The sequence below is a fragment of the Drosophila navojoa genome, chromosome 6 (genome assembly GCF_054131105.1).
Source record: "Drosophila navojoa isolate 15081-1374.11 chromosome 6, UAZ_NAV_1.0, whole genome shotgun sequence".
Lineage (NCBI taxonomy): Eukaryota > Metazoa > Arthropoda > Insecta > Diptera > Drosophilidae > Drosophila > Drosophila navojoa.
In genome coordinates this window covers 592,844-620,836 of record NC_142894.1, presented here as the reverse complement: position 1 = coordinate 620,836, position 27,993 = coordinate 592,844, and the positions used below count along the sequence as shown (strand labels likewise).

Below are 27,993 nucleotides of genomic sequence, written 5' to 3'. Positions count from 1 at the left end.
ATATAATATTTATATTATAATAAACATGTATATAGATGTGGCAGTTGTATACATATATTCTTGATACTTCATAAGAAGTATGTGCTCTGCTAAAATGTAGTCAAGACCCGGTAAACAATGTGTTTTAAGGTAACAAAACTATAAACCAAAAAAAAAAAGTGAAAATAAACAAATTTTTGTTAAGCTGTGAAAACAACCCCAAGAGCCCCTTTCGACATGCTAATATATACATACATATAAAGCATAAGCACTTGTACTTTTACGCATACGTAGGCACAGACATACATACACTCATAGGTACATGCATGTAATATTGTAAGTACATATGTATGCATTATGGAAAACTAGTAAAAAAAAAGTAAAGTTTGTAAAGGTATCGTTTATATACATATATATATATATATATATATATATATATATATATATATATATATATATATATATATATATATTGTAATTCACACATTCAGCCACAAAGCTATTGAGAGAGAGACAGCGAGAGAGTATCACACATATAAAAATAGTTTAAGCATACATGTATGTGTGTTTTGTTTTATCAACCCTTAAGGCTTTAACGACGATGGCAGCAGAACCCAAACGAAAAAAAAAAAAACAAAACGAATTCAGGTACTAACAACAAATAAAAAAGGAACCCATATAATATATAATTAATAAAATTGGCTATAACTCTAAAATACCATTTTAACTTTAAACATATAGTTTAACGTGCACATCAGTTATTAAGATCATTCGTATTCGGAATTAAATCGAACCGATTTTATGATATGTGACTGTAAAGTGAAAATGTATAAAAGTTGTGCAATCAATCACTATATTCATATATATATATGTATGTATATACATATATTTATATTTATGCCTTTATGTTTCTAATATTATGAAAAAAAGCTATATTACAAACATAAATGCATACAAATAAAATTTACGAAACTTTAAAAATAACATGTAAGATGGTTCCAGTCAAGACTGCTGGAATAGGACATACCCTGAACCCCCTAAGCTGATATTCTAATCATTCTGCACTTCTTTTATGCTTACATACATACAACGACTGCTGTTGGCTGCGCTGCAGTGTGGGCAATATTTTGAGAATTTATTAGTTGAATAATTTCTCTTGTAGTAAGACTATGTTTATGAAGCTTTCCGAACGTGATCATAATATTCAAACCCGAAGCACTAGTCTCTAGTATTTTAAATAGGTTTTTTACAAAGGGACAAAGTATTAAAAATCTGTGAATTACAAAATCTTTGTATTCATCAAATTTATATAAGCAGAAAATCGGAAGTCTCTTGGTTTAATAGTATTTTTATTAGGATGAGATCTCGGCATTTATATATATAGCTCGTCGCCCTGATCAAGAATATGTATATGTACTTTATACTGCCGGCTTTCTTCTGGCTGTTACATTGTTTTTCACAAAAACATTATACTCTGATTTCCCATTTTCAATGGGTTCAGGGGAGGAAGGAATCAAAGTAAATACATTTTTATACTTATTTACGAAAGTGAAATGAGTATATTGGTTTTGTGCAATGTCCGTTTTGTCCGTTCGTCTGTCCGTATGAACGCAGTTCATTTCGGCGCTATTGAAGCTAGAAATTTGAAATGAGGAACATATATACATATATACGTGCATATTTTATAAATAAAGCCCTCTCCGTCCGTCTGTATGAGTGCGTCGATCTCAGAAGATACAAAAGCTAGAGAGCTGAAATTTGGCATGCATAGTCGTGTATACCATACGCAGTGCGAGCTTTATTTTTCGATAAATCATCCGATAACTTTTTATCGAGAATAATCGAAAAATTGAGTTTGTTTATTCAGCCTCATTTGAACATTATTAAGCCTGGAAACTTCAGATTTACTGTGTATATACATATGATGAATACAAACATTTTGTAGCATTTGTAAAAAACGCATTTCAAGTACTAGAGACTTCTGCTTTGGAATGTTCATACATTAGAACATTATGATTACGTCCTGAAAGTTTTATTAAGGTTGTACGTCTATAAATTAAATTATTCAACAAATAATTTCATAATATTGCCCGAACTGCAGCGCAGCCTAAGCGCAGTCGCTGCTTACTGCGCAGTTAGCAGAGCTAGTTTTTATACGTGCATGTGTATGTAGATATGTATATGTGTGTGCATAAAAGAAGTATTGTAGGGTATCTCCTAATCGAGCAGTCTCGACTAGAGCCTTATTACTTGTTATACCCTGAACCCATTGAAAATGGGAAATCAGGGTATAATGGCTTTGTTAAAATGTATGTAACAGGCAGAAGGAGGCGTGGCAGACCCCACAAAGTATATATATTCTGGATCAGGGCGACGAGCTGAGTCGATTAAGCCCTGTCCGTCTGTCTGTCCGTCCGTCCGTCTGTCTGTCCGTATGTTTGAACAGAAGATATAAGAGCTAGAGACTTCAACTTTTTTTTTTAATGACCGTATATACAGCGCGCATATCGAGTTTATCACTAAAAAACGATAACTCATTCCGATACTTTTTTATCAATGAAAAACCCTATCGAAGATCACTTAAAAAATTATATCTCCTACATCTTTCAAGCTAGAGTCTCCAAATTTAAAAAGTATTTCAAGATGCATTTTATACAATTTCGGTTTTTGTTAAAATTTACCCCCCATCCCTAAATCCACCCCCTCACCCTCATCTTTGTAAAAGTCGTATATCAAATACTAGAAACTTGTGCTTCGGCATACACATGCATATAAACATTATGATTACGTTCTGAAAGTTCATTACGATCGTACGTCTAGAAATTTAATTATTCAACAAATAAGTTCTCATTATATTGCCAACATTGCAGCGCAACCCAAGCGCAATCGCCTGTATATGTTTTTTTTTTTTTTTTTTTTTTTTTTTGTATATTCGTTTATTAACAGTTTTAATAATACAAGGTGCTATTTGCGTGGTGGCTAGGATAGTGCGCGATGCTTGCGGGACGGCCGTAAAGCATTGCTTCGCAAGCACTGTGCGCTACCTTAGCCTGGGACAGCTCGACTTCTCATTCGCTCGACTCTGCGGAGCTCCATCATCACTGTGGCCGCGAAGGTGCTTGTTAGTTCCCAAGCTTCCTCCGATTCCAGCATGGTGTTGACAATGTTGTCCGCTCTGATGGAGCGGCCCACTGCCTCTTCCAGACGACGCCTCTCCTCCAGGAACCATCCACATTCGAAAAGAATGTGGTTGGCGTCTTCCACGTGCCCTTGCTCGCACCAGGGGCACTCGTCAGATTCCTCGTGGCCGAAGCGCTTCAAATAGCTCCGAAAGCATCCATGTCCCGAGAGGATCTGCGTAAGGTAGAAGTTTACCTCGCCGTGCTTGCGGTTAACCCATGGTCCATGCTATTCCACTTTCTTTGCCATCGTGCTGTTCGCCCTGATAGCGTTGGGTCGCGCAGGCGCGTGCGAATTTCGCTCCACGGCTTCGGCGACCAAGTACTCCAGTGGTACCATACCAGCTATGACGAGCGCCGCGTCATCGGAGATAGTCCTGAAAGCGCAGCTGACTCTGATTGCGCTCAGTCTGTAGATCGCGCAAATGCCCCGGGTGTAGCTCGGCGTTGCCATCGCTCTTGCCCATATGGGCGCAGCATAGAGGATGACGGACCTAATGACGCTCATTAGAAGAAGACGTCGTTGCTGTTTAGGTCCCCGCGTGTTAAGCATAATTCTTGAGAGAGCTCTACAAGAATCAGCTGCCTTTTTTTGCACATACTCTAAGTGCTCGCGGAAAGTTAATCTTGTGTCTATCATGACACCAAGATACTTTATCGCCCTCTTTGACGCAATGGTGACGCTGCCGATCTTTATATTGGCAGTTTCCACTCTTTTGCGACTGCTGACTAGGACAACTTCAGTTTTGTGTGCCGCTAGCTCGAGCCCAGCTCCAGTCAACCAGCTTCGTATGCGATTGATACTTTCGCTGCACATATCCTCTGTATCTTTGAGCTCCTTTCCTATGGCTACGACAGCTACATCATCAGCAAAGCCAATGGTGTGCGCGCCTGTTGGTAGTTCCAAGCGCAGTACGCCGTCGTACATGATATTCCATAGGAGAGGCCCCAGCACTGAGCCTTGGGGTACTCCAGCTGACACTGTTGAGTTTGGGGACCCTCACTCGTATTGTATACCAGTGTTCTTCCTCTGAAGTAACTCTTTATTGTTTCTTTAAGATATTTGGGGATATTATATTGTGACAGCGCATTCAGTATCATATCCCAACTAGCTGTATTGAAGGCATTCTTTACGTCCAGGGTCGCAATAATGCAGTATTGCTTCGTCCCATGCTTCCATCTTGTGCCATGGATGGCGGAGGTGGCCAGACCAACAAATTTTTAGGGTGCAAGGCGAGGGCTAGCTTTAGCGCACGATTTGGGATCCCGTCCGGCCCTGGAGCAGTGTTGGTTCTAAGACCCCGGAGAGTTAATATAATCTCTTCCTCTGTGACTAAAACAATTTCAGTGCTCAATGAGCCCTGATCAGCAGACTCGGACCGAGGGGCGTGAATGGAGCTTAAACTTTCTCGAAAGAGCGTTTCCACAATCGATTTAAGCTCCAGACGATCCGTAGGCTGCACCTGTCTACCTGCGTATAGTCTTTTAACTACTATCTTATATGCCCTGCCCTAAGGGTCATATTCGGCTGAGTCCCACAACTCTAAAAAACATTCTCTTTTGCTTGCCCGTCTTCAACTGTCTTCTAGCTACCTGGTAAGCTAATTGTTTCTCTAAAAACGTAGACCTACCGCGATCCCGTTGGTAGCTTCTTCTCGCCTGGATGCATTTGCGACGAATGTCACCTATTTGTGCATTCCACCAATACGTAGGCTCTTGTTGTCGCGTGAACTGCTTGCGGCGTAGCATACTGCTATTGCAGGCACTCTGTATTTGGGCTACCATTTGGCATGCTCTGGCCTCAGCATTACCAATTGTGCCCAGAGACTGAATGGCCTCAGAAAAGACCGCGGGATCAAAAGTATCTAGCCGATACGACTCCCTCCACAAGGGTGACGCCCTGGCAGGTGGCTCACCTATTGTGAATAGAAGTGCCGTATGATCGCTGCCCGTATAGCTATCGCAATGGCTCCATGTTGCTCCCCGAAAGAGGGATGAAGTGTAAAAAGTAATGTCGATAACAGATCCGTACCCCGCCCGACTGAAGGTGTACTCGTGCCCAGTGTTGAGCAGTGCAACATCTAGTGTTGCGTATCCAGTAGGATACGACCTCTGGCATTTGTTGTGAGGCTACCCCATTCTAGCGCCCAGGAGTTAAAATCTCCAGCTATAATGGCCTTCCGACCCCTAGCATCCTCGGCAAGCTCGTCGAGCACCGTCGTGAATTCACTGAGCTGCATGCTGGGGGCCAGATAGCAACTGTAAAGCTATAAGTTGCCATATCGGCCGCGTGCGAACCCATTGAATGACTTAACATTCGAAAGTACGTTCGTTGAGTTGTCGCATACCCACAACGCAGCTTTGCCATTAACGTCAGTTGACCATGTCCTAGGGCAGCTGGTTATACAGTGGTGGGGCTCACTGAGAAAAGCTACGTCTATACATTTTTCCCTAACGGTCTGCTCAAGAAGGTCTTGGGCAGCAATACAATGATTTAGGTTAAGCTGCAAGAACCTTAACATTTCATTTTACGAGCAGCTTCACGGTAAGATGGGCACTTGATGTGTGTGTGTGTGTGTGCTAATTATTATTGAAGTATCAGTTGCTTGGTTCAGGGGATCTCGTTGTCGAGCAGTCTTGACTAGAGCTTTCTTACTTGTTTTATATATTAACAATGTTAACTCAGATCCTCCAATGTTACTACTTCATTGTTTTTAATGACCTCAGTTTAGGCTATTGTTATTCTTATTGCAGTTGAGACACTAAGCTGGTAGCTAAAATCAGGAACCGGGCTCAAAAGTTTCTGTTACCTAAGCTACTCTCGTTGGGAAAAGAGATATACGAGGAATGGAATCCATGAACGATATAATTGATTCGCAAGCGTTCAGCCACCAGCAATTGATCGTGGAAACAACTGAGTTCATAGGAGAGGTTGGGCAGGAGAGAACACAAAAACTGAATCAGACGCCGACTGGTGAGTCAGATGCATTGAACGGAATGAAGTACGTAAAGTCGCCGACACTGCAGACGTTGATCGCAAGCACAGACAGTGTTGGCCGGATACATGACGGTGATGAGGACAATGCAGATGAACTGGAGGACGGCGAGGAAGGGGCGGAGCACAGTTCATCTGTGGTCATGGTAATCGACGAACTGGGCAGCGGCAGCACTTTGCAGACAACGTATCAATTAGTGCCTGAACAACTGCAACTACAGGATGGGCCCAGGGCTCTATCCTTACTGCCCATGCACCATGCAGATGAGCCACCCGTTAGTCCAGTTGAATTCGATGGCTCTGATGACATAAGTTTGGATGGCCTATCAACGCAAATCATAGCCGTTAAGCAGGAGCACAAACTGGTCATAGTGCAACGGGATCCGGATACCAATAGGATCATTAATCGACGCACCAGTCCTCACCTTGGCCTTAATATGTCGCATGTGAATGTTATTGATGAATTGTCCTCAGATGGCATCGAGGAAGTTACTTTAAATCAGCACCATCAACAGCTGCTTGATGAACAGCAGCATCATCATCAACATCACCAGCACAACCTTCAGCAGCAGCAGCAACACCAGCATCATCAACAGAATCTCTTACAATACGGACAGCGTCTGGTTACTACATCCGAAATAATTCATCATCATCATCAGCAGCAGCAGCATCAACAGCAACGTCAGTTAGCATCGGGTCAAGGATCTCATAGAGAATCGCTTTCAGTAATTGTTCAGACTCACGATGACGATGATGATGACATTGATGACGATGATGAGGAGGTTGATGAACACGTTTCGGCTAGTCAATCGCTTAGTCCGCCACTGACCGTCGAGCATAGCACCTACCAAACATTGACTTCAGTCAACAATCATCGCATATCAGAGCCGAGTTTCAGTCCGACATCATATGCTACGCTAACACCAATTCAGCCGCTGCCCCCAATTTCGACAATGTCCGATAAATTCGCCTATGCAGGTGGACATATCAACTCAGGCAACGGGAATAGCAACAACAACAATGCAACAATTCGATCGAATAATAATAATAATAGCAGCAATAGCAATTCAGATCAAACGTTTACCAACAGCTTGCCCTTGCCGATTGAGGCGACACATCAGGGCTCGTTGTCAAATTTGAACCTAAGTGGGTTGGTCTCGGACGTGCAGTCTTCATATTCAAACTCGTACGATAAATTGCCTTCACTGATATCACCTACGCCTCACACCTACGCCAGCTCGCCGTCACAAGGACTCTCTGGCTTGGTTAATACATGCGATCTGCAAAGTCACAGCTCGACGGTGTCCTCCCCAGTGAATGGCTCTCCTGCTGGTGGTCATCTGCAGTTGCATAAGGCATCGACGGCATCCATAGGAGTGACTATACAAAAGCAGGTGATTTGCCTCTCGCCAACAACAGCTACTAGCATAGCTGATTATGAAGCATCATATCGTCCTAGCCAACAGCCTGACCAAGAGATACTCATGTCTAGAGCCGATACGACAGATCGCAACGCTCAGTTAAGGCTCCAGCATAGTCCAACACTCAGCTCCCCTTCGGTTTCAGCAGCCTCCGTTGTCTCCATGTCTTTACACTCGCCGGCCTCTGTAGTAACGCTGCCCCACATTAATGGATCGGTCAACAATTTAAGTGCAGACTTGCCAGTCGTTGTCAACATGTCACCAACACCGACCACAGTGGGTGGCAATGATAGCTCGATCGACGAGCTGGTCCAGCAACAGCTTAAGAGTCAGCACAACAGCAGCAACGCGGATTGCCATGTGAAGAATGATGTTCTCAACAGTCTCGATATCTGCAACATAAATCAACAGCAACATCAGCAAAATGGCTTCAATTCAGATCAAGCGCAGCCGCTACAACACCAGCAGCAACAGAAGTTGTCTCCGAAGTTGGGTGGAGTTGCCGCTAATCCAGTATCACGCTCGACAGCTGCTGCTCCGAATGACATGGAAGAGATAAATACCAAAGAGTTGGCTCAGCGCATTTCTGCAGAGCTCAAGCGCTATAGCATACCTCAGGCAATATTTGCCCAACGGGTGCTATGTCGTTCACAGGGCACTCTGTCCGATCTGTTGCGCAATCCAAAGCCCTGGTCGAAACTGAAATCGGGTCGTGAAACCTTTCGACGCATGTTCAAATGGCTGCAGGAGCCAGAATTTCAGCGGATGTCTGCACTACGAATGGCTGCTGCTCAAATACCCCAGCGACCATCAGCAGGAGCTGGAACTGGATCCGGTAACGCCAACATCATATTCGCATCAACAACGCCGCCTGGCTCGGGCTCGACAATCGTTTCAGGAACGAGCTCAGTTGCAGTAACGCCATCGACCACTTTGCATACCAACGAAAGTTCAGGGACGACGCATGGATCAAGCACTGCAACAAATGGTAAGTAAAGCCTAAAATAACTCAGGCCTGGTAAATAGAGCTAACGTCTCAATTTGATTTTCTCGATCAATCAATCAGCTTGGAAAACATCCATCGGTAATTCCCCCAAGTCAGATTGATATCAATTTTTATACCCTGAACCCATTGAAAATGGGAAACTAGGGTATAATGGTTTTGTTAAAAGTATGTAATAGGCAGAAGGAGTGGCAGACCCCACAAAGTATATATATTCTTGATCAAGGCGAGTCGATTTGGCCCTGTCCGTCTGCCTGTCCGTCCGTCTGTCCGTATGTATTGACGCGTCGATCTCAGAAGAGCTAGAGACTTCAATTTTGTTTTTTAATGCCAGAATATACAGCGCGCCTATCGAGTTTATTACTAAAAAACGATAACTCATTCCGATATTTTTATCGATAAAAACCCACATCTTTAGAGCTAGAGTCTCCAAATTTAAAATGTATGTATATTAAGATGCATTTTATACAATTTCGATTTTTGCTAAAATTTACCCACCAGTATATCCATCTTGTACATTCTTGAACAGGGCGACGAGCTGAGTTGGTTCGGCCCATATGTATGAACGCGTCTATCTCAGAAGATATAAGAGCTAGAGGTTTGGTTTTATTTTTGTTATATGTCCGTATATATAGCGCGGATATCGAGCTTATCTCCAGAAATGCGATAATTCATCCCATTATTTTTGGTCGCCAAAATTTAAATGTTAATTCCTATGTACTTTATAGAATTTCCATTTTTGATAATCGAAACTCGCTCTACTTTTCACTTTACTCAAAACTAATAATAATAATTTAATATACATATGTATGTATGTATGTAATCATTTTCGGCGTTAAGGGGAAAAAATGCATCCATTATGGACATTGTGAAGATTCAGATCATTGGGCTTAACGTAAAGTGCCTGGCGCTAATCTGTCAATTTTGCAACTCTCTTTCAGCAATGCTAAGCAGTTCGGGTCTTGTCTCCAGCTGTCGTCGCAAAGAGGAGCCGCATATAGAGCAAATGCCGCAACCGAAAAAGCCCCGTTTAGTTTTTACAGATCTGCAGCGACGGACACTACAAGCAATTTTTAAGGTAAGTATGCGGGGCTTTACGATGAGGTGGCACGAAGCATATCATGAACTGATCTGAAATTTGTGGGGCTTATTCAGGAAACAAAGAGGCCGTCAAAGGAGATGCAAGTTACGATTGCACGCCAGCTTGGATTGGAGCCAACGACAGTGGGCAACTTTTTTATGAATGCGCGAAGACGCTCAATGGACAAATGGCGCGACGACGATAATAAGAATTCACAACATTCGCATAGTAGACAGCACCAGCACCAACAGCAACACGAGCACCAGTACCAAAACCAGCAAGATCAACAGCCTCAGCACCAGCAGCAGGAGGAGGAAGAAGAGCGAATTAGTGGACACTATGGCAACCTGCACACGACAGCAATGTCACCTTTGGGCAATTTCGAGGATAATGGTGAAATGGACTTGGAGTTAGAGCACCACGACTTCTTAGTTGATGATCATGATGATGATGAGCACGAGCAGCACGATGACATATTGTGACATAACGGAGAATGTCTAGACGAAGAGCTAACACCAAATTCCTGTAAGCTTGACGCCTATGTCGATTCAAAGGACCATTTCAAATTCAACAAAAAGAAGAACATACAGCAGCAGGATCACCACAAGAAGAAACGCAACTTTGCCAATGCTAAATGTGATAAAAATAGCGGCATCGACTTGAATCGAAATTTGCACACATTAAGAGCTGAGTGGTCAATTGATAGTTTAGGTGCTATCGATTGCGTTGAGTATTTCAATAAGTCGATAGAAGTGGATGACAATTTGCTAGCCGGCATCAATTCAGTCAAACGCTTGACAGTTCGTTTGGGTACGAAATGTAAATGAGTTCTTAGTTCACTAAGCAAACAAAAAGAAAGAAAGAAAGAGAGATGGCGGGAGCTCTTCCATAGGCAAAATTTATTTATTTTTCTTTCTTAAACCGTTTTGTTAAAGTTTGTACAAAGCCCCAAAACATCCTCAGAATAACCTATTCAATAAGACATACGCTAAATTTTACAAAAGATTTTTAGGTCATTCTTTTGGGATTTTTAGATGTCATTTTAGGTGTTTAGTTCAGTTAGTTTAGTTTAGTTTCTGTTTGAAAAAAAAAGCCGTTAACATTTAATTTCTCTTACTTGTTTGTGATATGTTTAGTCTTGGTTTTGTTTTGTTTTGTTTTTTAGTTCCTGCTCAGGCTCCTCTTCAAAATTAAACCTTTATTAATAATCTTGATCAGAATCCGAGTTGATAAAACGGTGTTCATTCATCCATAGGTGCGCGTCTCTGTATGTCCGTTTGTCCAAATCCATCACAATCTCTGCAATTTTCAAGTCTGAGGCTCTTGAATATTGGCAATATATATGTATATTAACAGACGGCCGGAATTTCGACAAAACCAAAATACTCATTTTCATTACGTGGGCGGCTATAAAAATTAAACTGCGTGGTATATACACATCATGTACATGTACTCACATCTCGATGTGATATTCATACATATGCTGACAACTATTCGACAAGCTATTCCACATAGTGGGCAGTGAAATAGCAGTTCTGCGGTAGGTTGAGGGTGTACTTCAGCTCTAACCATAGAACAAGCACTCTCGACTGGAACTGACTTAATTAATGTATTAGGTTTTTATATTCTTATACCCTAAACCCATTGAAAATGGGAAATCAGGGTATAGTGGTTTTGTTAAAATATATATAACAGAAAGAAGGAGGCGTGGCAGGCACCACAACGTACATATGTATTTTTGATCAGGGCGACGAGCTGAGTCGATTTAGCCCTTTCCGTCTGTCTGTCTGTCCGCCTGTCTGTATGTTTAATGTTGATCTCAGAAGATATAAGAGCTAGAGACTTCAAACTTTTTTTTAAATGTCCGTATATTCAGTGCGCATATTAAGTTTATCACCAAAAATCGTTAACCCTTTATTTTGTTATCGACTAAAAACCTTATCGAAAGCTAGTTTTTTAATTATATCGCCTACACCCTTTGAAGTGGAGTCGCCAATTTTTAAATGTAAACACATAAGTAATTTATATAATTTCGACTTTTTTTGTAAATTACCCCCAATTCTATATCCACCACCTCACCATCACCTTTGTAAATGGCATATTTCAAGTACTAGAGCCTTGTGCTTTGGCACATACACGCACTTTAATGTTATTATCACGATCTGATCATGGGCATAGTCCATTAACTAGAAAAGTTATCAAGCAATTAGGTTTCCACATTAAGCCCACACTACAGCCAATGCGTGTTAATGCTTGCATCCTTATGTTTTTCTGTGTACCAGAAAGCAGAAAGACGCGAAGAATTATTGTGAAATATCAATTCTTCGAAGGGTTCAGGGGATTTCGAAGTCGAGAATGTTTTTAAATATAATAAATTTGTGTATGTACATACATACGTATGTATATATATATATATACATATATTCAGTGGAATCCGAACATAACGACTCCGCTTATAGTGTACACAAATATAGTACAAACATAACTGAATATATGTACATATGTATGCACGTATGTATGTATGTACATACATATATATATATATATATTTTTTTGTTGTTTTTTTTTTTTTTTGTAACATCATTGAGTATTCATATATGTATATACATACATATTTATTAATATACATGATTTTCCGTTAGTACCTGATTATGAAATTCCGCTAATTTTCGAGCACTTTTTTTTCTATTAAAACTGTCTTAATTTCCTAGCTAACCTAAGTGGGAGATGATGCGGAAATAAACTTACTTTCGAGATCATCAACATAGTATATGTATGTGTATGTACATACATATATACACATTTATACATACATATGTAAATTTTCTGAGCCGAGTGATGCAAACTTTGTATGAAAAAGTCTAGTCAAATTTATAAAATGAATAAGGTACAACTACAAATCCAAATACAATATTAAAGTATATATTTATACATATGTATGTATGTATATGTATGTATGTATGTATGTAAAAAATGTAAATATTTTAATGTAAAGACATTAATCGAAATTGTAAGTATATACATACATACATACATATGTTTATGTAAATTTATAGAAATGTACATATATAAATGAAGACCCACACAAACACACTCAGTTACCAAATGTGAGTGTTTTTTATTTTGCACTCTGAAGCAACACGGAAGATACATACATACATACAAGTAGCACGAATGACTTTATATATATATGTACATATGTATGTATGTATATGTATATACATATGTACATAAATACATACATACATAGTATACACCTATAATGGTGTACATAAATACATATGTATATACATATGTACATATATGCATATGATAGCATACATACATACATATGTATGGTATGTATTATTTAATGCATCTTATTGTTTAATAGTTATTGAAACACATGAACACGCTGCGAATACTCAGAAGAACTTTGCTAGTCAATTTAGTCTAAAATATCACCAATCTAAAAATAAATAAAAAATGAAAAAAAAAAAAAAAAAAACAAATCCAAAAACAAAAAATGTAAACGGAACATAAAAAAAAAACATTAAATTAAAATGAGAAACAACATACATATACATACATATATTAGAAATGCATTACGTACATACAATTACGTGAATCCATTTAAAGTTAAAAGTAACTTATACATACATAAAAAAGCTAAATGCAATAAATAAATCAAATAAATTATGATGAGGACAATGACAATTAAGATTTATGTATGTACATGCATACATACATATGCATGTATGTATGTACATATGTATGTACACGGCCTCGTGTATTTGGTGACGGTATGAAGATTCTACGAATACAGTGGCTCACAGCTTATTTCGTGCAGCGGTGTAAAAAATTTGTAATTTTAAAGCCGTATTCCCGCTAAACCAGTTAAGATATAAAAAAAAATTATATGAGTCAGTCGCTTATTATTTATTAAACTAAAGAAAATTAAAATAACTGGCTTCTTCCATTTCACAGATTATTTCGTGCATTTCACTTTCAATAACTTTATTGACCGAAATATTTGGTATGACCTCCTTTTAGTTTAATCACCTCTTTTTATTAACTTTTGAATGACATCGCTGAAGATTCTTTGCCAGTAGAGCGTTCTGAAGTCACTTTTATTTTGTCCAACCTAAAACCAAGTATTAAACATGGCGGTGGCAGTGTCATGGGTTGGGTCTGCATGGCGGTTTCGGGAGTTGGAAACTTAATGACCCGAAACATAAATCGGGTATTGTCCAGACCTGGTTGATCGGGAACAGTCCACTTGTGGCCCTTAGGAAAATTCAATATCCAATAAAAATAACCGTTTAAAAGAGATGAATAAACTAAAAGGAGGTCATACCAAATACTTATTTATAAATTTTCAAAGCGATGAATTCGTTGAAAGAAAAGTGCACCAAATAAGCTGCAACATAGAAGAATCCATTTATTTTAGTTTTCTTTAATTTTAAACATTGTTTCTTAGAATATAAAAATAATTAAGTGCTTTAATACATAATGAATGACTGATAAATAAGACCTCATTTACATTTCTTGGGTATCTTTACTGGTTTACAGCTGACTTAATTCTGATTTTAATTCTAATTCGGGTGTATGCGATCCGGTCTCTAAATATTAGGATTACCGGTTCCCTTCATTAATTGATTATTGCGATACATACAAGAAAATAATGATGAATTACTTAATTTCGACTCACATATGTACATATGTATGTATGTATATATGTACAAGTTCAAATACAGACAATTATCGAAATTTTGAAAAACTATGCATCTATAGTCACGACCTATCGTACTCTTGTATCGCATGAAGTTATATTTTTGTATTAATATTGACTCTTTTAAAGTTACCTGTGCTCACTCGCTACATATAAAATACTCAAATAGAAAATACTCGTTCCTTTTGGTAAAATACGTATAGCAGTCGCATCGTAGCGCGATACCCGACTATACAATAATACTTTTTAGTATTTTCGAACACAGATTGTATATTTTATATATGTATGTAGCAGGAGCGTGCCAAGTGGCTGGGCGAGTTGTATTTACAAATTAAAAATCACAATTCTTTTCGACAAGCAATAATTGTTTGTATGTAACTAGAGTGATAAAAACTGCGCGAAATTACTGAGCAGAATTAGAGCGTCGTTTTCACAACTAAAACGATTTTTCTTAGCTAATTGTGTCATTTTTGTGCGTGTGTTGTAGGTATATATGAGTCCGTTTTGTGTGTATACAGAATTTTCTGTTGTTTTGTTTGAGTGCAAGCGTTTATATACACAAGCGCACATGAGTCAATGTGTTAATGCGTGTGTGTGAGTGTGCCCATACAATTTGGCTTAATCAAAAAAAAAAAAAAAAAAAACTGGAAGCGCATAATGAATGAAGTGCATTGAAATGAACTCTGGGAGCTCAAAAATAAGGCTCATATCTCAGAGCCCACTGTTAGTATAGACATTTCATAAAATAAATAGTTAGAAAACGGAATCTATAGACATTCGGAAGCTGAACACAAATTGTGGTGTTCTATGTTGGCTTATTGAGAATGCTGTCCACAATAACAGGAGGCGCCAGCCAATCAACATCAGCAGCAACAACAAACACTGATGAAGCGACAAAAAACCTTGTTCAGATTGAAGCTTTAAAAGCTGTCAAAGTAAAAGCCGAGCCTTATTCAACAATATCGCCAGGTGGGCTAAAATAAAATATTCTATATATTTTTATTTGTCATCATTTATTTACGCAGAGAACGCAAATAATCAAACGAATCAAACCATGTCAGATGAGGCGGATACATCTACCAAAAATAATTGCAGCACAAATAATAACAGCAGCAGCAACAATAATAATAATAATAATAATAATAATAATAATAATAATAATAATAATAATAATAATAATAATAATAATAATAATAACATTAATAGTAATACTAATAATAATAATAATAGTACCAGTAAAAACACAATTAATAATAATGCCAGCAGCAGCTTGTCGGATTCAGCTAGACAAACTAATGGAAATTCGCCACAGTCGACTCAAAATCCAAATAATGGCAGCGATCAGTCAAATACGAAGAGCACCAGCAACAGCAGCAGCAGCAACATTGCACAAATGCTAAACTCGTCAGCCGAAAGTGAACAGCCGCAGCTGGACGACCTGCCAATGAAGAAGAAGAACAGCACCAGTAATAACAGCACCAGCAGCAGTAGCAGCACCAGTACCAGTACCACCATCAGCGGTAGCAGTATCAAGGAGGAGGATTGTGGTAAATAATGTGTATTGGTCTAAGCTATTACATTTAACAGTTTCATAGGGTATGCTCGGCTTGCGTGAAACCAATGGAAGCATGCAGATACCAAATGGAATTATGCAATCTTTTGCGAAGCACACAAGTCGGGTGTAACTCGGGGCAGACGTGAGGACCTATATCAGACTGGGAGGAGAAAAAAGTAGAGCATTGAACGAGGAATATTTACATAGTCTCTGTTAGGGTAGTAAGTCAGCAAACATGAAGGTACAGTTTCGGAACTTCTGTTTTTAAATAGCCATATATGTGCTTTCGCTATAGTCCGCTATAGCCTTTGGCCTAATAATTAAAAGATCGGCACCATAATGTATCTTTATCTGGTACAGTGCGTGATGCGGATAAAGTCATGTGACTAATTTCTGTTATGAAACTCTTATTCAAGCACACATTACCGAATAGACATTCCTAGGTAGCTTTCGAGAAAATTTAGTAATAGTCAAATGTGTGATAAGTACGTTTATATAGAGGGATAATGAAATAATGAGGTCTTGATCTGCGTTTTTTATACCCTGAACCCATTGAAAATGGGAAATCAGGGTATAATGTTTTTGTGAAAAAGTATGTAACAGGCAGAAGGAATCATCGCAGACCCCATAAAGTATATATATTCTTGATCAGCATGACGAGCTGAGTTGATATAGCCCTGTCCGTCTGTCCGTCCGTCCGTCCGTCCGTATGAACGCCGAGATCTCAGAAGATATAAGAGCTAGAGAGCTGTAATTTTGTGTGCATACTCGTGTATACCATACGCAGTACGAGTTTGCTTTATTTTTTCGATAACTCATCCAATAACTTTTTTATCAAGAATAATCGAAAAATTTATTTTGTTTTTTGAGCCTCATTGGAATACTATTAGACGTGGAGACTTCAGATTTACTGTGTATATAAGTATGATGAATACAAACATTTTGTAATCAACAGATTTTGGATACCACGCCCCCTTCGCCCAAAATTTGTAAGAAACGTATTTTAAGTACTAGAGACTTGTGCTTTGGAATGTACACATATTTTGACCATATAATTACGCCCTGAAAATTTCATTAAGATCGTATGTTTACAAACGAAGTTATTCACCAAGTAAATTCTCATAATATTGCCCACACTGCAGCGCAGCCTAAGCGCAGTCGCAGTACGAGATCCCCTGAACCCTATAAGCAACTGATATTTCAATAATAACTAGCACACACACACACACACACACACACACACACACACACACACACACACACACACACACACACACACACACACACACACACACACACACACACACACACACACACATATATATATATATATATATATATATATATATATATATATATATATATATATATATATATATATATATATATATATATATATATATACAGGCGATTGCGCTTGGGTTGCGCTGCTGTGCAATATAATGAGAACTTATTTGTTATATAATTTAATTTCTAGACGTACGATCGTAATGAAACTTTCAGAACGTAATCATAATGTTTATATGCATATGTATACCGAAGCACAAGTTTCTAGTATTTGATATACGACTTTTACAAAGATGATAGTGAGGGAGTGGATTTAGGGGTGTGGGGTAAATTTTAACAAAAAACGAAATTGTATAAAATGCATCTTGATATACATTTTAAATTTGGAGACTCTAGCTTGAAAGATGTAGGAGATAAGGTTTTTCATCGATAAAAAACTATCGAATGAGTTATCGTTTTTAGTGATAAACTCGATATGCGCGTGATATATACGGACATTTTAAAAAAAAGTTGAAGAGTCTAGCTCTTAATCTTCTGAAATCGACGCGTTCAAACATACGGACAGACGGACGGACGGACAGACAGACGGACAGGGCTAAATCGACTCAGCTCGTCGCCCTGATTAAGAATATATATACTTACTGGGGTCTGCCACGCCTTCTTCTGCCTGTTACATACATTTCAACAAAACCATTATACCCTGATTTCCCATTTTCAATGGGTTCAGAGTATAATGAGAAAAATTTCAGTCGACATTGAAAATAGTAGTGTATGCCTGAACGAGAAGGGCTTTCCTTCAAGTACTATTGCCGAAAATCCTGGTATCAGCCAATCGCTGCTCTAGGAGACCAAATGTGACTCCGAAAACTCGAGTCAAAGGTTGCAAAAAACTTTTGTCGGACCCTGATGACCGGAAATGAAGAAAAACAAGCTGTTAGCACAAAAAAAAAAAAAAAAAAAAAAAAAAAACGAATCTGCATTGTTCGAAAAGAGTGTGAATGCGCGTTTGAAATTTGCAAGGGATTGATTAATATATGTGCGTGTCCCGAAAAAAAAAATGGGTTTTCAACAAAATCAATGCAAAATCTTCTGCAAAAATTGTTAAGAAATGGATTGGAAAGCAAAATATTAAGCTAATGGATTGGCCAGCACAGAGTCCCGACCTCAATGCTGTTGAAAATCTGTGGTCAATAGTGAAAAGACGGCTAGGAAAGTATGCTGTAGAAAGATATTGTTCAAAGTTGGATTCAGAGCATGTCAAAAAGAGTCAGTAAAGCTATTGCCAATAAGGGTTTTTTCATTAATTTATTTAATTCACTTCGTGAATGAGTATAAAAAAAGGTTTGACTTGCTTGTATAGCTTACTTTTTTTTTCAAAGTTGTGAAACATTCACTCATTTTTGCTCAATACTGTATGATAGGATATTTATTAACTATGTAAGGTATGCTAAGTACTAACATATTCTTCCTACTCATAAAGCTAAGCTAAAGCCATCGAATCAAGTGAATACACCTGCTAATTCAACATTGGATAAATCAAATCAAAATAGTCAAAGCAACTCAACAGTTACCAACAGTAGCAATACAAAAGCAGCAACAACAATAGTAACAGCTGTTGCTTCTGCTGCAAGTTCAACGACAACTGTTAAGGAGGAGCCGACAGATCTCTTGCTGAGCAATTGCTTGGTGAATATGAAGAAGGAAGATCATTTCTCGCCAAGCATGTCGCCAGTGGGATTTGGATCGATTGGTGCAACAGATCGATCTGTTACTCCTGGTGAGTTCACAAAAATAACCTAAAAGCCTGAATTAAACTGTATCAATACTCTAGTTAAAATAGAGCTAAGTGAGAAGCCGCCATCTGTAATGGGGCTAAGCACTGACAATGATCTTGTCAACTGTAATACGTTGGATGCTGATCGTATGGGTGATATAAATTCCACGAGCTCTAATCTAAATGCTAATCCAACTGCAACTGGACCTGGACTTGGCGAATCTCTTGGCCTTGGCACCAACGTTTCGCCGATTGCTGGAGGAGCTGGTACAGGAGTCGCCGGTAGCGGTGGTAGTTGTGGTGGTGGTGCATCATCCAATTTTATGAGCAATAACAATAGCGTCGGCAACTGCTTAGAATATATGCAACAGCAGAATCATATATTTGTCTTCTCGACTCAACTAGCTAATAATGGGGCAGAATCTGTGTTGAGCGGGCAATTTCAAACGATCATCGCCTACCATTGCACACAGCCGGCGACAAAGAGTTTTCTTGAAGACTTTTTTATGAAGAATCCAATGAAAATGAACAAGCTGCAACGACAGAACTCGTTAGGCCTCAACATTGGCAACATGTCCGGAACAGGTGGACCAAATTGGCTCAATTCAAATACAAATTCCAACAATCCAAGTTCGAATCCAAATTTAACCAAAATGCTGCAGCCGCAGCAGCAGAAATCGAAGATTCATTTTAATAGCCAAGCCGATAAGCGAAACAACTTTGGTGATTCAACAGGAACAGCCGAATCACTTGTCAACGAAAGCGAATTGATGTGCTGGGAGGCAGGAAATGGAAATCGCGGCACACTAGACCCAGATTCGCAAGCTCTGAAACTATTGGAAGGTGTCGACAGTGTTCTGGGCAAATGCAGCAGCACAGACCTAAGCACGGATAGCAATATAATTTCATTGCAGGGTGTTAAAGTGCCAGACGAAAACTTGACACCGCAGCAGCGACAGCATCGAGAGGAGCAATTGGCTAAATTGAAAAAAATGAATCAATTCCTGTTCCCAGAGAATGAGAGCGGACCTACAAGCAGCCATTTGAACAAGCTGCCAAATGAGGCGGCAATAGGAAATTTAATGATGAACATTGCACCGACAGGCGCTGCATCGAATGCACAAATGCGACAAATGCAATTGCAAATGCAAGCGGCTACAGCGGCTACACAGCAGCAACAAAAATCGGAGCACATGTCACAGCTGGGCGAGGATGTGCTGATGCCATTGCCATCTGATGTTATTGGAGATATTGGAGCTGTTATAACTTGCAATAGTGGGCAGAAGAACAACTTGCCGGTAGCAAATGCAGCAGCTGCGGCGACAGCAGCGTCAGGCGTCGGAGGTGGAGCAGGAGCGGGCCCTGCCACAGCTGTTGGTATGAATGTTAACATGAATGTTAACATGCAATGTTCAAATAATCCTAACTTATTGGCAAATTCACCAGAACTGATAAGTGGATTTGGTAATACAAATTGCGTTATGGGCATGGGAGTTGGCGACAAAGTAGAAGGCGGTTTGTCTCCCATGGAGTGGAACAAATTACAACAGCAGTTTTTCGAAGAACGCTTGAAAGTGGGCAAAGCAGCCTGTCGGCCGACGGGCATGTCTGGACCTGGCTCCGGTCCTACTCCCCAGTCAACGATTACGGCATCGAGTACTAGTAGTACACCAAATGCTGTCATTCGAAATAATGTACAAGGACCACCACCGCCATATCATCCCACACAACGTTCGGCATCAGTGCCTATTGCCACGCAATCTCCAAATCCATCCAGTCCCAATAATCTCTCCCTGCCATCGCCACGCACAGTAGGTGCCCTTGGATTACCATCGAATTCACCTAGCATGGAACTAAACAGCACAACCAATTCATCAACAAGTGGCCCTGTTGGGGGTACAGCAAATATAGGTCCCATAGCACCATCGAAGAACTGTTTTCCGACTGACTCCGGTTCGCCTCCAAGTCGACATCGAAATGCTGGCAACAATTCATCAAGCGTCAATGCTTGTGTGAATGTGATGAATCACCATCTAAATAGTAATCCCGGTACGCCTCTTTCCCACCTTTCGCCCAAGGATCTAGAATCGTTCAACACAACTGGTAATTGAATTTTAAAAGGTGTTAGGTAGCTTAGGCGATTACGTGTAATTCAAGAGTTCCACAAGATTCGGCAAAAAAAAAAAAAAAAAAAGATTGATTAAAACTATAGAAATTTTATTTGGATGAAATATGAAAATTGCTCTAAAAAAGTATTGTTTAATTTAACAAATTTAGACAATCTCTCAACACATTAGGCTTACAGAGTTTATTTTTATTGCATTCGAAGAAATATAAGGATTCCAACTTGTAAACAAGTAAGAAGGCTCTAGTCGAGACAGCTCAACTAGGAGATACCCTGAACCCTCCAAGCTGATATTTTAATCATTCTATACTTAATTTATGCACATATACATACATACACATGCATCCGCACGCACGTATAAAAACACGCTCTGCTAACTGTGCAGTAAGTAGCGACTGCGCTTGGGCTGCGCTCCAGTATGGGCAATATTATGAGAATTTATTTGTTGAATATTTTAATTTCTAGACGTACGATCCTAATGAAACTTTCTGAACGTACATTCCAAAGCACAAGTCTCTAGTTATTGAAATGATTTTTTTTACAAATTGGGGGCGTGGTATCCAAAATCTGTAAATTACAAAATGTTTGTATTCATCATATTTATATACACGGTAAATCTGAAGCTTCTAGGTCTAATAGTGTTAAAATGAGGCTGAAAAAACAAAATCAATTTTTCGATTATTCTCGATAAAAAAGTTATCGGATGATTTATCAAAAAAATAAAGCAAACTCGTACTGCGTATGGTATACACGAGTATGCATGCCAAATTTCAGCTCTCTAGCTTTTGTATCTTCTGAGATCGATACAGACGGACGGACAGACGGACATGGCTATATCGTCGTCCTGATCAAGACTATATATACTTTATGGGCTCTGCGATGATTCCTTCTGCCCGTTACATACTTTTACACAAAACCATTAAACGTACCATAAAAACGTATTTCAAATAATTCAAATTGAATTGTGCTTTGGAATATAAATACATTTGAACGTTGGTTGCATGTGTATGTATAAAAAAAAATTCAGAACGATTAGAATATCTGTTCATTGCAGGGTTCAGGGTACCTTCTATTCGAGCAGCCTCGACTAGATCATTCTTACTTGTTCGCATTGAATTAAATTTTTAAGCATTTAGAAAATGCACTGCAAAGTCCTTTAACCTTAACGACTCATTTGAATCTTGTGGAAGAAAAACGTTCTATTATATATAATTATAAATGAATTTTTCACGTTTATTTAGGTGAAATAAAAAACACTAGACCAAGTCCGCAGCGTCCTCGGTCTCCAGGAAACCCCAATGCGAATTCCAGTGCAAATAACACGAATAATTTAATCGAACCAAATAACATGGACTCACGATTTCCGGCAACCAGCCCGGGGCTAAACTTTAATCCACACGCACACGTGCAAAATAATCCAAACACTGCCCTAAACGCATACAAAGGTTCCAATGGAAACAATCCTATCGAGGTAAGTGAAAATTGATGTAGATGATTAAGATGAAGTAGAATCAAGTAATAAAGCACACAGACGGACTTATATCTTCTGAGATCGACGTGTTCATATATACGAACGGACAGGTCTAAATCGACTGCTTATCATTATAGCCTGATAACCGGGTTTAAAGTATTTAATTATAAATGCGATTCAGCAATTCGAACCCAAAATCGGTCACACAATTCTAAGTTGTGGTCCCATTGCCCACACACGTCAATGTTTATTTTCCATGCACATATTTTATCACATAGGCATACAAATGCTTCTGCAACTGATACTCTATAATTTGTGAGCATCGCGTCCCCTGCGAACACACAATCAAACGTATGTATGTAATTATGTGCAGTTCACGAGATCTACCAAACGCAAATGTTGGGTTTTAAAATTCCGACAGGCATCAAGAGCTTCACACAGGCATATACATACATGACTGCTCAGACATGTAGCAAGGGACTGTAAGTGTGTGAGTGCATGCTCGAGACGAAAACATTTTCATAATGCACCAACGCTTTCATACCCTTCCCTCAAATAATGAAAACAAAAATATTTTGAATGAGCATGGCAAACTATTTGAAGAGTTAGGTATACTCTTCAAAAGCTTTACGCTGCATGTCCACTCTATGTATTCTCTGGTTAGTGCTAAAGATCGATAACAAAGTAGTGGGAGTACCTATAGATTTTTTAAAGTAAACTTGATAGTGGGACAGACAGACAGAGATTAACAAAACCATTATACAATGATTTCTAATTTTCAATGAGGTCAGGGTATGAAAAGGTCCTAATGGTACTAAATGATGTGAAATAATCCTACCTCAATCGGCTTGACTAGCTAATTATGATTATATTAACGTATAGGTATGCATATGCTAAGGCAAAGAGTCTATCCAATCGATTATACTTACGGAGTCCATTGTTATTTTGATTTTAGCGTCAAAATTGTGGACCCAGCGGAGGACCCATGCAATTTGGGCGTCGTTCGGATAATATGCCACTGAATCCGAACAGCAGTAGCAATCGACCAGCCCAGAATAAGATGCCACAGAACTTTGATCCAATATCGTCACTGGCCCAGATGTCTCAGCAACTAACGAGCTGTGTATCGGGCGTTGGCAGTCCCGCCGGCGGGTTGAATATTATGGTGCCAGGTCCAGGTTCACTTCCGGGATCAGTTGATATGAATATAGAGCATTCTGCTGCTGCGGCAGCTGGCTTGGTGCCCAATTTGGATGGCACCAGTATGGAACATATGAGTAATGTTTCAAGCAATTGTCATTCGATAAACCCATTGATCAATTCGATGGGACAGCGCATGCTAAATCCTAAACTGGCTGGATTGGGCCCTTCCAGCTTTAGTCCGGGACCAAATGGCATGATGCGTGATGTATCCGGGCACGGACCTGGGCCCGGCTTTCATGGGATATTACCAGCGGGCGCACGAATGATGGGTCGCATGCCGGTCAATTTGGGACCTAATTTCAATCCGAATGTTCAAGTGAAGGCCAGCACACCAAATACAATTCAATATATGCCGGTGAGGCCCCAAAGCAGCAATACCGGTACTAGCAACAACAACAACAATAGTAGTAATAATATTGGCAACAATGGCAATATTCGAATGGCACCGAGCTTGGAGTTCTTGCAGCGATACGCCAACCCACAAATCGCAAACCCAATTGGAAGTGATGGCAGTCCAATGGCGATGAATATGAGCTCAGCGCCTGGCGATCAGCAACAACTGCAGCAGAACAAAATGATAAATAATCATAGCAGCATGAATTTTTTTCAGAATTGTAATCAGCTAGCTGGCCTGGACGATGAAGTCGTTGGAAGTGTAGGATTGCCAGGGCATGCCGATATGACACCAATGATACGAGGCATGCGCCCTTCTGGGATGCGACAACATGGCGGTTTGAGCAACATTCGCTTGCAGGCCCCAGCTGGCAACAATATTGTGAGTCATAGACATCAAGGACAGTTTTCTGGCAGCGCCGATGGCTTGGATTGCAATGATCCGACTGTCTTGTTTAACAATGGCGCTGGTAGTTGCAATTCGCCAGCAATGTTTGCGGCAGCACAGCAGCAGCAACAGCAGCAGCAACAGCAGCAGCAGCAGCATCAGCATCAGCAGCAGCAACAGCAGCAGCAGCAGCAGCAGCAGCAACAACAACAGCAACAACAACATAACCAACCACCACATCAACAACATCAACAAGGTCAACCGAAGGGTCAACAGCAGCACATAAAGTCCATGCCAGGCGGCATGTGTCCAAGTCAAGTGGGCATGCAAGGCTCAGTACCACTCGTACAATTACCGGGGCAAGGACATCCTAGCATGGTTGTTGGCAGCAACAACAGTAATCTTATGTCATCAGCAGGCAACGGGGGGGGTGTCAACTTCGTCGGACCGTCGTCAAATGATCTGAAATATGCGCAACAATATCACAGTTTTCAACAGCAACTATATGCAACAAATACTAGAAGTCAACAGCAGCAACAGCAGCAGCAACAAATTGGCAACAATATGATACCTATGCCACCAAATCTATCGCCGAATCCCGCATTTTTTGTGAATAAATAAGATCGGAGCGGATTATAATCCATCTGTCGAACGAACGAAAAGCTAGTCTCTGTATTTGAAAAAATCGGGCATCAAAACTAATCGCAAAATTGCCAAGATGAAATTGCCATGAAAAGGGAATAAAATAAAAATATCCTCAATTTGATAAATTAAAATTCAAACTATCCGTAAAATTCTGTATCACAATTTGAAATACTTGGAATGGTAAATTTGTAATTACTCTAACTTCTAGTATAATTACTAAGCCAAGGAGAAATCGAAAGCAAACAACGATGGACTGATGAATATTTCACATCACATGCAGTTGGAAACACGAGAAAATAATATACAAACGAGAATCAATATCTGAGACCTTGCTAAGTTTTTGGGGACACTGTATATGTATAGACTTCGGCTCAACTCTGCAGCTCTAAATAATTATTGCAATATAGATATTGCATTATATATATATAAATATATATATATATATATATAAGCGCATGTAAATTCTTCCATTAAACATGTGAACAGAAATCCAACACTTATTAATTAATTTAAAATCTTATGATATTTTCAAAAAGATTATATAGTCTGGAATTATCTGATGCACTGAAGCTTGGAAAAAATATATTTTATTACATTAAAATTTGTTAATATTTTTAATTTTCTAAATATATATTATACTGTGTGGACTATAAGAAGATGTAAAATATTATAGGGAAAGCAAATAAATGCCACATACATTTTTAAAAAGCAAATGATGATTAGTTGAAATCGATGAAGGCATGCAATGAGGAATGCCCTGGTCCGTACCTTCCATAGTCTATAGTCTTCGACTAGACTATATTGGATTGATGGATTATAATTGTCAGTCGATTATCGATTATCTCCACTCGGCAGTCAGTCGGCTAGATAAATATATACATACACAATAAACCACAATGATATATATGCTTGTTTCATTAAATCGCTTTTAGTTTAACATTTTTTTATTCTCTTAGCATTACAAATTTGATTTTAATTTACATTGTAAATAGTATACAATTTAACTAAAAAAGAACAAGTCTTTTTCGTCTTAATGCGTCTTTGGCATTTATACAACGTTTTAAAGTCAGCTGTTCACCTGCAAGTGATAGTAAAGAAATACGGCTGCTCTAGTCGAGACTCTCGATTAGCAGATACCCTGAACCCTGCAAGCTGATATTCTAATCATTTCACTGCTTTTATGCACACATGCACACGCACCCGTAACTACGCGGTCTGCTAACTGCTCAGCAGCGACTGCGCTTGGGCTGCAATCTGAGCAATAGTGTGATAGTTTATTTGCTTAATAATATCTCTTTCAGTAGTATCGCTGGTCAGTGGTAGTATCTTTATGTAACTTTCAGAATATGATCAAAGCACAAGTTTCTAGTACTTGAAACATGTGGTTTTTTTTTTTTAATAGCGCGTTAGCAGTTAGCAGAACGCCTGCGTACTAGCGACTTGTGCTTTGCCAAATGTATGCAAATTTATGTTATAATCATAATCTGAAAGTTTCATGAGGATAGTCAATCGACAAGAAATGTTATTAAACAATCAAGTTCCCATTGTAAGCCCTGCTGTGTATGTGTGCATGGGTGTGTGCGAATTATTATTGAAATATCAGTAGATCTCGTAGTCGAGCAGTCCCAACTAGAGCTTTCTTACTATACCCTGAACCCATTGAAAATGGGAAATCAAGGTATAATGGTTTTGTTCAAAGTATGTAACAGGCAGAAAGAGGCGTGGCAGACCCCACAAAGTATATGTATTCTAGATCAGAGCGAAGTGCTGAGTCGATTTGGCACTGCCCGTCTGTCTGTCTGTCCGTATGTATGAACGCGTCGATCTCAGAAGATATAAGAGCTATTTAATTATCAATTAAAAGCTAGTTATTTAATTATATCTCCAACACCTTAAGAGCTGGAGCTTCTATATTTTTATTATGTGTATTTTTTGTATTTTATATAATTTCGGTTTTTGTTGTAATTTACCCCCACCCCTATATCCACCCCCTTACCCACGGCGTCTTTCAAGTACTTGAGACTGTGCTTTGGAATGTACATACATCTTAACATTATGTTTACGTTCTGAAAGTTTCATTAAGATCGTACGTCTAGAAATAAAATTATCCAACAAATAAATTCTCATAATATTGTTCACACTGCAGCGCAGACCGAGCGCAGTCGCTGCTTACTGCGCAGTTAGCAGAGCACGTTTTAATACGTGCCTGTGTATGTATGTGTACCATAAAGAAGTGCAGAGTGATTAGAATATCAGACTGGATTGAGTTCAGAGTATCTCCTAGTCGCGCAGTCTCTACTAGAATCTTCTTACTTGTTTTCAAACTTTTATTTTTATTTACAAATAATAAACATCTAACTTAAAGTAAGACTGTCTCTACTGTCAGTGCTAGCACTTAGGTGAAGATAAAACTTGCTTCTGATGTTGCAAGACTGTATTTGCTATCTCCTCTGACTCAGAGGCTCTGAGCCCTATATAAATAATAACAAATTTTTAGCGTTCTGCGCTCATATATTAAAATATAAATGATTAACTATGCTTCGTATTCCATGTCCCAATTGTAGACATATTTTTGATCCATGGATACTAGGATAGCTGAAAGTATTCTTGACGAAAACCCAACAGAAGCTTGCAACAAAATATATACAAATTATAAAAGTGCTCATGTTCGAAAGAGCAATAGATTTAACAACTTCACGCAGGGTATTAGACTTATTTTATCTACTTGCTCTGATCGAGCGTCCGTTAATAACGATAGGATAATATAAGCGAAACCGGAAATT

At 39.1% G+C, this 27,993-nt stretch overlaps 2 protein-coding genes across 3 annotated transcripts; both read left to right on the top strand.

Annotated features, from left to right (window-relative positions):
- Nucleotides 1-29: 29 nt before the first annotated feature.
- On the top strand, nucleotides 30-10,254 carry onecut (homeobox protein onecut). Of its 2 annotated transcripts, XM_089262827.1 has the most exons (5): nucleotides 30-129; nucleotides 5,913-6,160; nucleotides 6,200-8,562; nucleotides 9,519-9,655; nucleotides 9,733-10,254. In XM_089262827.1, exons 2-5 carry the CDS (start codon nucleotides 6,006-6,008, stop codon nucleotides 10,138-10,140), a joined length of 3,063 nt encoding a protein of 1,020 aa, XP_089118953.1. In that variant the 5' UTR covers nucleotides 30-129; nucleotides 5,913-6,005; the 3' UTR covers nucleotides 10,141-10,254. The 2 variants fall into 2 exon arrangements, with proteins under 2 accessions (XP_089118953.1, XP_089118952.1); XM_089262826.1 differs by having other exon boundaries at nucleotides 5,913-8,562.
- Nucleotides 10,255-15,061: 4,807 nt separating this feature from the next.
- Nucleotides 15,062-25,442, top strand: lgs (BCL9 domain-containing protein legless). Its single transcript, XM_089262793.1, has 6 exons — nucleotides 15,062-15,338; nucleotides 15,395-15,916; nucleotides 18,692-18,988; nucleotides 19,043-21,088; nucleotides 22,352-22,581; nucleotides 23,537-25,442. The coding sequence occupies exons 1-6, from the start codon at nucleotides 15,194-15,196 to the stop codon at nucleotides 25,184-25,186; spliced, it is 4,890 nt and encodes a 1,629-aa protein (XP_089118919.1). The 5' UTR covers nucleotides 15,062-15,193; the 3' UTR covers nucleotides 25,187-25,442.
- The last annotated feature ends 2,551 nt before the right edge of the window (nucleotides 25,443-27,993 follow it).

Bases quoted from the DNA above. Each gene is read 5' to 3' on its own strand.
- lgs (XM_089262793.1), top strand. From the start codon at position 15,194: ATGCTGTCCACAATAACAGGAGGCGCCAGCCAATCAACATCAGCAGCA. The intron at 15,339-15,394 runs GTGGGCTAAAAT...TTATTTACGCAG, and splicing joins TTATTCAACAATATCGCCAG to AGAACGCAAATAATCAAACG. The intron at 15,917-18,691 runs GTAAATAATGTG...CTACTCATAAAG, and splicing joins TATCAAGGAGGAGGATTGTG to CTAAGCTAAAGCCATCGAAT.
- onecut (XM_089262826.1), top strand. From the start codon at position 6,006: ATGGAATCCATGAACGATATAATTGATTCGCAAGCGTTCAGCCACCAG. The intron at 8,563-9,518 runs GTAAGTAAAGCC...ACTCTCTTTCAG, and splicing joins ATCAAGCACTGCAACAAATG to CAATGCTAAGCAGTTCGGGT. The intron at 9,656-9,732 runs GTAAGTATGCGG...GGGCTTATTCAG, and splicing joins CACTACAAGCAATTTTTAAG to GAAACAAAGAGGCCGTCAAA.